Genomic DNA, 14489 nt, shown 5'->3' on the forward strand with positions numbered 1-14489 from the left:
TGCTGCTGTTATATTTTTGTAATTCAGGGTCAAACGAACAACAAATTATAAAATTTTTAAATTATAATTTTTCCCCCAAAGCATAATCAAGAATCAAAAGTAGTGTTTGGTATATTTTTGCCCTTTAATGTACTTACAAGCTCCTAAATGCGACCAGCAAACAGTTTGATTGCTGTTTTGCCTCAATTTGATAAATATTCAGATTTTTGGGCAAATACTATAGATATTCATAAAATACAGTTTTAATTGTGTTACGATAGCTTGATAGATGAAATTTTTTTGTGTTAGCCAAACTAAAACATGTTTTAGTATAATCGAGCTTAAAAATAGCAGACAATGTTTGCTATTTCAGCAAGCAGTGACTGTTTTCACTTTTTCAGCAAAATTTTTTTGCAGACTTTTCTGGTGTTTCTACAAACAAATTTCTTTAGGTGTGTGAATAAGTTTCCTATCTGTGAGAGGAAAGTAGATTGCAACAGCCCGAGGGGAAATGTTCCCCGTCATCCTTTCATGTGAAAACAAACCATACCGTTTATTATACCCACCACCATAGAATGGTGATGTGGGTGTAATAAGTTTTTCAATCCGTTTGTAACACATGTAAATATCAAAAGTATATATTCTTGATCAGGGAGAAATTCTAAGAAAAATTTTAAGGTATTTTGGGTTCATACATAAGTACGCCGAATATGGTATGCTTCGGTCCACGTTTTGATATAGCCCCCAAATATAGATCTCCTGATTTGGCTTCTTGGGCTTCTAGACACCGATTTGCCTGAAATTTAAAATTTAGAGTTTTTTTTGGGTTCACACATAAGTACGCCGAATATTGTGCGTATGGCTCCATATTTTGATATACCCCCATATAGACCGATCTCCTTATTTGACTTCTTTGGCTTTTAGACACCGCAATTTTTATCCGAATTCCCTGAAATTCAAAATTTGGAGGTATTTCAGGTCAGTAAATAGCTGTAGCGATTATGGTGTGAATCGATTTATGTTTTGGTATAGCCACCATGTCTTAAATTTCTCGATTTCCATTTATATATTTTTTTTTGGTAGAGTATCTGTCATGAAATCCACCAGAAATTCTATATATTCTTCTTCTTCAATATATTCTTATTCTTCAATTAACCCATTATGACGAAGAGTTTACAAAGGAAACAATTATCCCTCATGTTCTAGTTTACGAATTCGCAAAACGCAAAATTTTTCTGCAAAATTTTTCTTAACCCCTATCTTCCGAACTACAAAGATATATAGAACGAATTTTTAACACGCTGTTCTTATGGATAAGGGAATTTATTTGGAGATTTTTTTTTTTTTGCAAAATATGGAATGGTTCAGAAGTTATTGACAATCCAAAATTTTGCGTTTTGCGAACTCGTAAACCAGTACATAGGGGTATATTATTTGATTTAATGTAGTGGGTATATAAGATTCGGCTCGGCCGAACTTAAGACCGTATTTATTATTATTCGATTCGCATGGAATTATGAATGTTTCTCGGACCTATTAATGGACTCACCACACACATACACTTCGCCTCTCAAAAAGCTGGTTGTTCTTCGTCACATGTGCGAGCATTTTTTGCGAACTATTAATAGCAAGATGTATCATTTTCCCCGTTGAATTATAAAAATACTATGATGCAATTTTACGCTTAAGGTGGGTACTAAGTTGGAGTTTAGTCTATGTATTTTATGCATAAAGAAGCATACGACATTATTCTCACCGATTCCTATTTCTCAACCTTAATTCGTTTTTATGCACTCTCAAAATGTAAATTTCTAATGTAATTCACGAATCACTGCTAAAGCACGATAATTTTCATATTTCATAAGTCGAGACAATTCTCTGGCACCTTTATTCATTCACGAGAATACCTCTAGGGAAAAAGGTGCCATTTGAAATCGTTTTGAACCTTGCTTGTGAAGGGGTTTCAAGTTTCAAATGCTGGTTAAGCGACTCTTATAATTAAGTCCAATGGGAAGAGAAAATGGGAAATTAGGAGCTGAGATTTTCATACCATTGACTGCGCTATGTCCCAACTTGTTGCATAAACTAACAATAGGACGAAACTAGATGCAGGAAAATATATCTTTTTTTCTTTTTTGACACAATTTCTCATCTTCTCTTTTCTGTTGTCTTTATTCTATTTTACAGAAATTTGGAATAAGACAATTTATCTGCTGAAGACACCGATTGTCAATATTGATGCCATCTTGGACCCACAAGTTCATTATTAAAGGCTGTTTATATCGAATCTTATCTATAATTGGGCGATATATACAAACTCAAATATTTTGCAAAAATTAGATATTCTTCACATATTAAAGCAATGCCATAGCAACATTTTCAAATACTTTTATAAAATATTTTCTTATTAATTAATGTGCTTTCTTTATAAAGTAAACACGTTTACTGTTTTTTTTTAATCAATTAATTGCAAACTAAAATACACATTTTTAATGTAGATTAGTTTATAAAAGTGTAAGAGAAGTTTGTGTTAAAACAAAAACAATTTACTAAATAAAAGTTGACAGAAAATTATAAATAATTATAACTAATAGTTTATTTAGTGTTATACCATGTATTATTGTTACAAAAACAAAACTGTAGTATTATAATGTAGGATAAGTTTGAAAATTGTATCTTTTCAAAAAGAGATATATTCAAAATTAGCATGAGGTGTGTGGTGAATTTTTCTTAAAGTTCTGTACAAAAATGTTTGTGGATTGTCTGTCATCGGTGGCTCCTCCGCTGTGTTTCGATTTTATGTGAGTTAAAACTGAAGATATTTGTCATACACATACTTATTTTAAATAAACATTAATATAAGTCTATAGTTGGGCGCAAATTATAATACGAAATTTAAAGGGAAAATTATAAAATACAAAACTCAATGCAAAAGAAGCAAGTTCTTTATACTCAAAACTCCATACCGTGGGATGTTGATCCCAGTTGCAACGAATCCTATATTTGCCGCTCATCTTTAGCCGTCAGCTTATCAATAAGTTCTTGCAATGGGGCTAATTCACGACGATCAATTAAATTGAATTCTTGTACGAAGAAGATGAAATGCTTAAACGATGTATTCAAATGGGCCTCTTCTCCCAATGTTACAACCTCCGAGAAATGCTGATGGTAAATGTGGGCATAGACACGGAATAATCGCTTTAATATAGTCTTGGCATTACTGAGGAAATTCTTGGGAAATGGTATTCCAATTTTCGATGGGAATAATGTCTCGTCATCCAATTGATCTTGTACCCAAGTCATTAGATAATCAATATATTTGGGTGCACTGCATTTTATTGGCTTTTTAACTGTGAAACCATCAGCCCAATGATATTCATATTTTGGACCAGCTGACATAATGCCACAACTTTCTTCTGTGCAAAATTCTGTAATTGTGCCGTACAGCATATTAATTTGATTAAAGAAATCCACAGCTACATCGAAAAAGAAAACATTTCCAGTATTAGTTCTTAGAGGTATTGGGATATTTCTTTAATTTTACTTACTATTGACTGCCACCCATTCATTTAAGTCTTCACCATCAGGCAGGGCAACAGCATTTCGTAGGTTTCCCGATCCTAGAGTGGCTGCAGCATGTTTCATGAGATCATATTGATGGGTACCTTCAGGTATATTCTTTTTGGGCTTGAATGTTTTACTTGATCTTGAGCCACTGTAATTATCGATTAGAAATATAATTTGAATGAAAAAGGGGGAAACAAATCATCATTTCATTTCATTTTATTCATTTATTTAAATTTCGAATTTTTAATTTAAATTAACCCGACTTCTGCTATCATCGTCATACGAGATGGAAATAAAATTATTGGTGTACTAGTTCAAATAAGATATGTGACCTCCTTTTACAATAACTTAGAGAAAAATTAAATAGCTCAGAATTGCAGCTAGCATGGCTGAGATGGTTTGGAACAAATCTATTTTAGCACAAGTTGTTAAAAATAAACAATTTTTTTTGAGTGTAGGAAAAGGGATTTCAAATCGGAAATGTAGAGTAAAAAATTTTACGGAAAAGCCTAGGTTTCGAGATATCGACATCTGAAAATCGGTATTTTCCTTTATATCTTTCTTAATTCTGGCAGCAATTTTTCGTGAAATGAATAAAATTCCGTTTTTTTGCGTTATTGGTAAAAATAGTACATTTTAAGCAGAAAATATTAAGTAAAATTTTTGTCGGAAGAGCATAGTTTTCGAGATACCGATCTTTAAAAATTGGGTATAGGTGGACGGCCTTCGGCCGGGATTTGACACTTTCTCCTATAGACAGGGTCCAAAGTGGGCTAACGCGAACCCAAAGATATAGGTAGCCGGCCTTCGGCCGGGGTTTGAGACTTTCTCCTATAAACAGGATTCAAAGTGGGCTAACGCGAACCCAAAGAGGATAAGTAGCCGGTCTTCGGCCGGTGTTTGAGACTTTCTCCTATGGACAGATTCCAAAGTGGGCTAACGCGAACCCAGGACCTCTCCGGGTCCATGTTATTCTAAATATATTACTTTTAGGATGATTATGTGCGATGGATACTAAATCCAATATACGTGGCAATGAAAACTTTAGGGGCCCGTAACTCCGAAAATAGGTCTTTCCGCCAAAAAGTGGTATATTACGTTTTGTGTTTACCACTTGTACTAAAGTAGATTTAGGCCGATGGTTTAAACTGAGATTTAATACTCATACCTAATGATTCAATTCGATTCGTGGGGTTCACAAATTTACCAAAACCTCAAAATTAATACATTTGAAATTCCAGAGGGGAATCAATTGATAATTCCCACCCATTATTATTTATCGAAGTTGGCTTTGACTATCTGGCAACTATCTTCTTTGTATTGAAGGAACTGACAACAATAATAATGACGACAACAAATAGAGAAGGAAAAAGTTAAAAAAAAAAACAAAGCCCCAAAAAGGAAATGATAGGTCGCTGACTTTCCATCAAATGGAAAAATCTCGAAACAAAGCGGCCAGACATCAATTCCAAAAATATATATATATTATTAATAACCCATATTTTGGGGCAACAACAAAAACATAAAATATAATTTTAGTATACTTACAATAAAAATTCCATATTGATAAATATCCGTATAGCTAATTTCCAGAAATCTTTTAAGTGTTGAGATTGATTTGCTTATTTGACACTACTGGCTAGGGGAAGTGTAAAACGTAATCGTATTAGAAAGGAACCACAAGCCCCCAGACCACCAAGCATCCACTATGAGTGATGACAGTGTATTTTAGTTTTTCTTCTTTTTGCAGACGTTATTTTTAGCTGAAGTGACGAACCCTCGTTGTTTTCTTTTGTTAATAAAAAGTTTTCCCTCTACTTCTTGATTTATCATGAACAATACATTTATAATTTGGAATAAATATCACGAATGTTTTTGTTAGTTATATTTTCAAATATTTATCGCAAATTATTCCTGCCACAATGGTCTTCCGTCGTTGCTATATTTCTGTTTTTCCCTTTGTTCTTTGGTTTTGACATATGTCTTTATGCTTTTTGGTGTTGACATTTCAATCATATGTTAGAAAATCACAGAGTGCAACCTATTTGTTTGTTGGCGGTATAATATTAACTACAAACACATTCAAATATGCGGCCGAACTAGATAAGTATACGTGTCAAAGGATTTTTCTGGCACTTACCTGTGCCAGATTTACAGTCTGTTTATGTATGTCGAACGAGCTCTATCAGTCGAATGAAATGCATAAAAACAGCTGATTTTTGGTTATAAATTCAGCTGCTTGTTTCCATTTCAGTCGATCGATAGAGCTCGATCGATATACAGAAACAGGCTGTTAATATTGAAAAATTATATTGACATCGAAACCACTTGGAAACCAAAAACAGGAAATTTTTGCAGACAAGCTTATTATATTTGTCGTCGCAGGAAAATTATATGTAGAAACACATTCAAATATGCGGGCGAATTATAAAGGGTGATTTGTTAAGAGCTTGATAACTTTTTTTAAAAAAAAAACGCATAAAATTTGCAAAATCTCATCGGTTCTTTATTTGAAACGTTAGATTGGTCCATGACATTTACTTTTTGAAGATAATTTCATTTAAATGTTGACCGCGGCTGCGTCTTAGGTGGTCCATTCGGAAAGTCCAATTTTGGGCAACTTTTTCGAGCATTTCGGCCGGAATAGCCCGAATTTCTTCGGAAATGTTGTCTTCCAAAGCTGGAATAGTTGCTGGCTTATTTCTGTAGACTTTAGACTTGACGTAGCCCCACAAAAAATAGTCTAAAGGCGTCAAATCGCATGATCTTGGTGGCCAACTTACCGGTCCATTTCTTGAGATGAATTGTTCTCCGAAGTTTTCCCTCAAAATGGCCATAGAATCGCGAGCTGTGTGGCATGTAGCGCCATCTTGTTGAAACCACATGTCAACCAAGTTCAGTTCTTCCATTTTTGGCAACAAAAAGTTTGTTAGCATCGAACGATAGCGATCGCCATTCACCGTAACGTTGCGTCCAACAGCATCTTTGAAAAAATACGGTCCAATGATTCCACCAGCGTACAAACCACACCAAACAGTGCATTTTTCGGGATGCATGAGCAGTTCTTGAACGGCTTCTGGTTGCTCTTCACTCCAAATGCGGCAATTTTGCTTATTTACGTAGCCATTCAACCAGAAATGAGCCTCATCGCTGAACAAAATTTGTCGATAAAAAAGCGGATTTTCTGCCAACTTTTCTAGGGCCCATTCAATTCAAAATTCAATGATTTGCAAGCGTTGCTCGTTAGTAAGTCTATTCATGATGAAATGTCAAAGCATACTGAGCATCTTTCTCTTTGACACCATGTCTGAAATCCCACGTGATCTGTCAAATACTAATGCATGAAAATCCTAACCTCAAAAGAATCACCCTTTATAAGTATACGAGTCAAATGATTTTTATGGCATATCCCTGCAAGCAATTGGTTGTTTGTTTTATCGTCTTTTGCCAATGTGTCACAATTTCGAATCGCATGGAAGTTTCCTGATAGTAATATCTTAAGCTCAACAACAATAAAGATAACTATCGCGTGGGGTGTTTCCGTTTCACAACAAATTCGACTCTAAGGGTAGGTACTATGTTCGGTTTTCGAGTTGAAAACCACTTTATTTTCGTGATTACTTTTCCTTAAATAACCAAAATTATAAATGAAAACAAACTTATTCCTGTAAAGTCTTGCCGAAATCTAGAGGAACAAGAAACTACGCATCAACCCTGCCAGCATTTCAAAGTTCCATTTCATCCTCATCGCTACCACAGACTCGTAAATGTCACCACAACCATCGCGAACTGTAATGGGGGAAGCATATCAAAAAGTACAAAATGTACATGAAAGTATTTTGCCATCACTACTGTTAGAAGAGCCATTTTATTTTTTGTGAAACGCCAAGAGCAACCAGCTTGTTATATTTTATTTAAATAAAAACGAAAATAAAGTTCTGAAAACATAGATATTACGCTTAAAATTGTGAAAGGTATATGGTGAACAATTTTCGACTTTCCAAATAGAATGAAGTGATCGTTTTTCAAATATTTTTCCAGGCACGCTGTCTCCATCGAAAATAAACAAACTGGCTGATAGACGCTGCAATATGTAACTTGCTACTTAAAACTCAACATCATTCTTTTATTAATGCAAAAAATTATTTTAAATGTGATGAGATAAACCGAAAAATGTTATATTTATAAGAAATTATAAATGTTTAATCAAATCAATAAACATCTACACAATCGTGTTTTACTTGACCACAATGATTCTTCTACAATTACCTTAAAATTAACTTTTTCTGATAGTTTGCAGGGGTTCTTATTGGCGTCCTTCGAAATTGATCTAAATAGGCACCTAATAATTGCACTGATGAGAAACTTTTTCGTAGTAACTTGGCGTGGTACAACTTCTCAATAGTGACGGCGCTTTTCCGACGAGTTTTTGATGTCGTATATGATTGTTTTCGACGTAGTGGGGATTCTCAGAAGCGCCCCCAAATTCAAAAAATGTTGGCAGGGAATTGAGTTAATTTGTCTGCTTTATATTGAACTGTTTTAATAAAGTAACCACGAACATTTCAACGCGAAAAGCGAACATAGTACTTACCTTAACAGCGATCAAAAATCTAAATATAAACTCCTTACGTCGACGTAGCTAATTTTTCATTAAAACCTCTTTGAGAGTACATGTATGTAAAAAGCCACTATCCTGTCATCATTTCAAAGTTCCATTTCATCCTCATCGCTAACACAGACTCGTAAGTGACCTGCAACAATCGCCAACTGTGATGGGGGAAGCGTATGAAAAATACTTTCATGTATGAAATGTACATGAAAGTATTTTGCCATCACTATTGTTACAAGAGCCATTTTATATTTTGTGAAACACCAAGCTCAACTAGCTTCTTATAATTTATTTAAATAAAATCGATAATGAATTGTAAAAGGTATATGGTAAACGTTTTTGTTAATAGGTAATGCCTGGTTATGTGTCAGCTGTTTGTTTTTCATATATGACAGCCCATACAGACAATTAACCAACATTTGCACAACGTAAACGTGTCGTAAGTTTCAGAAAAAACAAAAGTTTACGTGTCGTTGTCGTATCAGCTGATCAAAAAACAAGCGTCATCGATGAAAAATGCGATTAGCGTGAAAATATATTTCATTAAAAATGTGGTATTGTGTTGTTTTCGGTTAAAATGGACGTTGAGAAATTATTATTTTTCGTGAAATTAATTTTGGATGTAAAAAACAAAAATTTCTCTGCCAGTTCTTTATAGTTTGTTGGTACGGTTTTTTAAGTTGGCTAATCGCCAAAAAATAATACGTTGCCGTTATGTTACGGCTACGCTACATTTTTAAATGCATAACCAGGTCTTAATTATTGAACAAATTATTCCCCAGTTTGAGCAGTCCAATATTTAGGTAAAAGAACATTGGCAGCACTAGAAGTACCAGTAGAATTAGTACACTTTTTAACGACTGTGTTTTTTTTATCGATTTCTAGTGTAATCGAATCGCACGTGGAGGAAATTTTATTTGTGCGTTGTGTGGCAAGACTTTTGGAACAAGATATTGGTACATTAGTGAAATTTTGAAGTAGACTATTTGGCGTATTTTAAATAAAAAATATGGTGAGTACAGAAACTTTATTTTTTCTTTCTACTTGCCGTTTTGAGTCTTGTTTCATTATAATTTGTGCAAAGGAATTTAAAATATAAACAGTTTAGTATAACCTAAAAACGTGGTTTGGTGTATGGATGTATTTTTATCACTGGATGGCATACTAATCAGCCTTTCCCCCTATATTTCTGTACTTTTAGTCACAGCTCTACGTTTTGTATGAACATGCGGCTGGGTACGCGTTGTTTTCTGTGAAGGAGTTTGAGGAGGTTTCCATGTTTTTGCCTCAGGTGGAGTCGTCGGTTACTGACTTGGCTAAATTCAATTCAATTGTAAAATTGGCTGGTTTTTCACCATTCAAAACTGCCATAGCAGCTTTGGAAAATATCAATGCCATCTCTGAGGGTATTGTGCCACAAGATTTGATGGTATTCCTCGATGATTTCTTTTCGAAGCTAAAGAAAAAGAAATGTCAACTTGGCATAGGTGACTCCAAATTGGGTGCTGCTATCACCGAAGCAATTGGTGTTCAATGCAGTCATTTTGGCGTTGTTCCGGAAATATTGAGGGGCATACGGTTCCATTTTCATAGACTAATTAAGGGTATGTTTTGTTGATATAAACTTTCGTTTTCTGTTATTTTAACTATATTTTGTGCCCTTAGGATTCACAGATAAATCGGCTGGCATTGCTCAACTTGGTTTGGGCCACAGTTATTCTCGTGCCAAGGTCAAATTTAATGTTCATCGTTCGGATAATATGATTATACAATCAATTGCCTTACTGGATCAATTGGACAAAGATGTGAATACCTTTTCCATGCGTATTCGTGAATGGTACTCTTACCATTTCCCAGAGTTGGTCAAAATTGTACCTGACAATTATATTTTTGCCAAGGCGGCTAAATTTATTAAAGACCGTAAGACTTTGACACAAGAAAAGTTGGAAGAATTGGAAGAAATAGTTATGGATTCGGCCAAGGCACAAGCCATTATTGACGCGGCTAAAATGTCCATGGGTATGGATATATCCATTGTTGATCTAATGAACATTGAACTCTTTGCTGAACGTGTTGTTAAACTATCTGAGTACCGTAAAAAACTATCAACATATTTGCACAACAAAATGGAATGTGTTGCTCCCAATTTGCAATCGTTGATTGGTGATCAAGTAGGTGCCCGCCTGATATCTCATGCAGGTAGTTTGACAAATTTGGCAAAATACCCTGCATCCACAGTACAAATTTTGGGCGCAGAAAAGGCCTTGTTCAGAGCCTTAAAGACACGTTCAAACACTCCCAAATATGGTCTATTATATCATTCCTCCTTCATTGGTCGTGCTGGTTTGAAAAACAAGGGTCGCATTTCACGTTTCCTGGCAAACAAATGTTCAATCGCCTCAAGAATTGATTGTTTTTTGGAACAACCAACTGCAGTTTTTGGTGAGACTTTGAAGCAACAAGTTGAGGAACGTTTGAAATTTTATGAATCGGGTGAAGTTCCTCGTAAAAACATTGAAGTTATGAAAGAAGCTATTGAAATGGCCTCCACTGAGACACCAAAGTCACAACCAGCTGATGCTTCTTCACAAAAGAAGAAAAATAAAAAGAAGAAGCGAAAACTGGAAGAAGCAGAGACAACTAATGGCAATGGGGTAGCGGCTCAGTCAGAGGAAAATGAAGCTGAAGCTGTGGAAGAGGCCGCAGAAGCTGAAGAGAATGGTGATGGCGAACCTAAAAAGAAGAAGAAAAAGAAGAAGAAGAACAAAAACAAAGATAACGAATAAGTTTCGTTTTGGTTTTTTTTCTTCTTTTTAATAATTTTACTTAGACTTTAGATTTTAAGGACTTTTTATCAACCACTCACATGCGGATAACCATAATATTTGTAAAGCATTCAAGTCATGTTTTTCTGTAAAATGTATAGATGTGTTAGAAGTTGGAGTAAAAACAGTTTATACGTTAGCTTTATGATATGAATAAAAAGAAATATCTTACCATAATACTTTGGTAATTCAAGTTATTTTTGCAGGTAATCTAATTGGTAAATATGGGCTAAAATCTAGTAAGACAAAATATTCTCATATGATAAAGAGATTGTACTCTGATGTTTGTGTGTATGCAAAGTTAGAAGTTTTTTTAACACAAATAATTAAAAATTCTGAAAATTTATTTTTGTACATTTTATTGAGCAAAATCACTTGCACATTAAACAAAATATGATTAAAAAAAAACTTCTAAAATTTGATCAAAAATTTCTTCTGTCTCAATATAGTGTAAGTGTCTACAGAGGATATAATCTGAAGGAAAATGTAAAGGTTGTATTTTGGCTGTACATGAATATATTGGGCGAGCGTTGGGTTTTGTAATTGTTTGTAAAAATTTTGTGGTAGCAAATTTCTGGGAATTCTTATACAAATGCTGGTGGGGCGCAGTGATCCAAAAAAAAAAACAAATAGGTGTTAAAAAGACAACAACTACTCGTAACAATTGATATTCTAATACTATACTAAATTAAAAACAGATGAAATAAAAATGAACATATTCGGGCCTGTTCTGATACACACAAGTATCGCTTTCGTTAGGTGTCACTTATGAGATGTTCTGGACTGCACTTTATACCATCACATACCTGAAAAATGTTCAAGAACATTTTTCTATGTGGGCTAAGTGTACATTTGTCGTATATAAACTTTGAAGATTTTTAACACAAATAAATAACAGGTTCTGAAACTTTAACGTGTTTTATATATTTTAAAACAAATAATTTAAAAAAACCATCTCAAATCTGAACAAAAATTTTTTCTGACTGGTGTATATGTTTAGGGGTTGTTTTTACTTTTCATAATTTTACAGGCAAATTAGGTTTAGTTTATAGCTTCTGTCTGGAAATAAAACTCATTGCAGGAAAAAAACTTGTTTTGTTAAGAAGTCCGAAAAAAGTGTTCTCATACCCTGCCAGCATTTAAATGTTCCATTTCATCCTCATCGCTACCACAGACTCGTAAGTGACACTGCAACAATCGCCAACTGTGCTAGTATTTTGCCATCACTATTCGCATGAAAGTATTTTGCCATCACTATTGTTACAAGAGCCATTTTATATTTTGTGAAACACCAAGCGCAACTGGCTTATTATAATTTATTTCAATGAAAACGAAAATAAAGTGCTGAAAACATAGTTATTACGCTTAAAATTGTGAAAAGTAAATTGGTGAACAATTTTTGACTTTCCAAATGGAATAAAGTGATAGTTTTTCAAATATTTTTCCAGACACGCTGCCTCCATTGGGAATAAAAGTACTGGCTGATAGACGCTACAACATTTAACTTACAACTTGTAACTCAACATCAATCTCTTATTAATGCATAAAAATGTGTTAAATGTGATGTGATAGCCGTATAAATGTTATATTTATGAGAATTTATAAATGTTTCATAAAATTAATAAACATCTAAACAATCGTGTTTTACTTGACCACAATGATTCTTTTAAAACTATCTTAAAATTCACTTTGTCTGATTGTTTGAAGGGGCTCTTATTGGCGTCCTTCTAAATGTATCCAGAAGGGCTCCTAATAATTGCACTCATGCGATACTTTTTTGTAGTAACTTGGCGTGGTACAACTTCTCAATAGTGACGGCGCTTTTCCGAGGAGTTTTGGATATCGTATACGACTGTTTTCGACGTAGTGGGGATTCTCTGAAGCGCCCCCAAATTCAAAAAATGTTGGCAGGGATAATAGGGGTTTTCATGGAGTATTACACACAATTTTTTTCTGATTCAATCAAGGAATTAATTGATCCAATTGATTGATTGAAATGTCTTCAATCACAGAAATTATACCCTGCTAGCATTTCAAAGGTCCATTTCATCCTCATCGCTACACAGAAAAAATATCACCAAAATATTTCCAATTAAAAAGTTGATTGAAGTTGAAAATTTTTTCAATTAATAAATTAATTGATACAATTAACTTTTTAATCAAGATAGAAACATTAAGCTAATTATACCAATTATTAAACATTTTAAAATTTTTAATTAAAAAATTAATTGATACAATTAACTTTTTTATCAAACTTAAAAAAAAATGATCGACATTTTTTTAATTTTTAACTAAAAATTTATATCAAACTATCCATTTTTAATGAAACTAAAACACTAACCCCCATTTTCATGAATCTCCGTTAGTGCTACGTTAGCTAAAGAACTTTTATACCGTGATATCTACATATCTGTCATCTTGCGTATGCCAGCTAGAAACTTAACTGCTGAAATTTTTTCAGTTGAAAGTTAACCGGAGAAAAGATATTTTCATTTTTCTTTCTGTTAACTGGCAGTTAAAGCGTAACGGAGCTACATGAAAATGGCCGTAAGTCAGTTAAGAAAGTAATTTAAAATATTTACGTTTTTAATGTAAAAAATTTAGTTTTGCATTCAACATCAATTAAATTTTTAATTGAATCAATAAAAAAATTATTTGAAAATTGCTAATAAAATCAATTTTTTAATCAAGCATTTTTTAATATCCAATTAAACCTGTGATTGATACTATAATTTTCGTGATTGAAGACATTTCAATTAAAAAATTAATTGGATCAATTAATTTCGTGATTGAATCAGAACAACATTTTTTTGAGTGTACCACAGACTTGTAAGTGACACTACAACAATCGCCAACTGTGATGGGGGAAGCGTATCAAAAAGTATGAAATGTACATGAAAGTATTTTGCCATCACTATTTTTACAAGAGCCATTATATATTTTGTGAAAAATTAGGCGCAACTAGCTTATTATAATTTATTTAAATAAAAACGTTCCATTTCAACCTCATCGTTACCACAGACTCGTAAATGTCACTTCAACCATCATGAAAAGGTACATCAAAAAGTACATGCAAGTAATTTGCCATCCCTACTGTTAAAAAATCCATTTTTTGTGAAAAAAGCCATTTTTTATTTAATTAAAATATAACAAGCGCAACCAGCTTGTTATATTTTAATTAAATAAAAACGAAAATAAAGTTCTGAAAACATAGATTATACGCTTAAAATTGTGAAAGGTATATTGGTGAACAATTTTTGATTTTCCAAATGGAATAGTGATTGTTTTTCAAATATTTTACAGACACGCTGCCTCCATCGAATGAAAACACTGGCTGATAGACGCTGCAACATGTAACTCGCTACTTGTAACTCTACATCATCATTAATGCAAAAAATTATGTTAAACATGATGTAATAGTGGTATAAATGTTATATTTTTAAGAATTTGTAAATGATTAATCAAATTAATAAATATCTAAACAAACGTGTTTTACTCGACCACAA

The 14489-nt window shown here is 33.4% G+C and overlaps 3 protein-coding genes and 2 long non-coding RNA genes across 5 annotated transcripts in view; 3 read left to right on the forward strand and 2 right to left on the reverse strand.

Moving 5' to 3' along the window:
- Positions 1 to 1661, reverse strand: part of LOC142221813 (ER membrane protein complex subunit 2-like) — a 94995-nt gene extending 93334 nt beyond the window's left edge. The window contains exon 1 of the mRNA XM_075291643.1: positions 1652 to 1661. The gene's annotated coding sequence lies outside the window, so the exon portion shown is untranslated. The remainder of the gene's footprint in view (positions 1 to 1651) is intronic.
- An 889-nt stretch (positions 1662 to 2550) lies between these two features.
- On the reverse strand, positions 2551 to 5519 carry mats (MOB kinase activator-like 1). Its single transcript, XM_075291644.1, has 3 exons — positions 5095 to 5519; positions 3528 to 3694; positions 2551 to 3455 (listed from the first exon to the last, which is right to left on the reverse strand). Exons 1-3 carry the CDS (start codon positions 5106 to 5108, stop codon positions 2977 to 2979), a joined length of 660 nt encoding a protein of 219 aa, XP_075147759.1. The 5' UTR covers positions 5109 to 5519; the 3' UTR covers positions 2551 to 2976.
- A 1731-nt stretch (positions 5520 to 7250) lies between these two features.
- On the forward strand, positions 7251 to 7797 carry LOC142241994 (uncharacterized). Its single transcript, XR_012723904.1, has 2 exons — positions 7251 to 7520; positions 7588 to 7797. It is a non-coding gene; the product is annotated as an uncharacterized LOC142241994 (long non-coding RNA).
- Positions 7798 to 9032: 1235 nt separating this feature from the next.
- On the forward strand, positions 9033 to 11160 carry Nop56 (Nop56 ribonucleoprotein). The gene is made up of 3 exons (XM_075291645.1): positions 9033 to 9170; positions 9360 to 9762; positions 9824 to 11160. Exons 1-3 carry the CDS (start codon positions 9168 to 9170, stop codon positions 10942 to 10944), a joined length of 1527 nt encoding a protein of 508 aa, XP_075147760.1. The 5' UTR covers positions 9033 to 9167; the 3' UTR covers positions 10945 to 11160.
- Positions 11161 to 13978: 2818 nt separating this feature from the next.
- LOC142241999 (uncharacterized) lies at positions 13979 to 14489 on the forward strand. Its single transcript, XR_012723911.1, has 2 exons — positions 13979 to 14221; positions 14287 to 14489. It is a non-coding gene; the product is annotated as an uncharacterized LOC142241999 (long non-coding RNA).

The sequence above is a fragment of the Haematobia irritans genome, chromosome 1, assembly GCF_050003625.1.
Source record: "Haematobia irritans isolate KBUSLIRL chromosome 1, ASM5000362v1, whole genome shotgun sequence".
Classification (NCBI taxonomy): domain Eukaryota; kingdom Metazoa; phylum Arthropoda; class Insecta; order Diptera; family Muscidae; genus Haematobia; species Haematobia irritans.

Excerpts from the sequence above, each read along its gene's own strand:
- Nop56 (XM_075291645.1), top strand. Across the intron at positions 9,763-9,823 it reads TTTTCATAGACTAATTAAGG|GATTCACAGATAAATCGGCT; the intron begins GTATGTTTTGTT and ends TTGTGCCCTTAG.
- mats (XM_075291644.1), bottom strand. Across the intron at positions 3,456-3,527 it reads TGAATGGGTGGCAGTCAATA|CTGTGGATTTCTTTAATCAA; the intron begins GTAAGTAAAATT and ends TTTTCGATGTAG.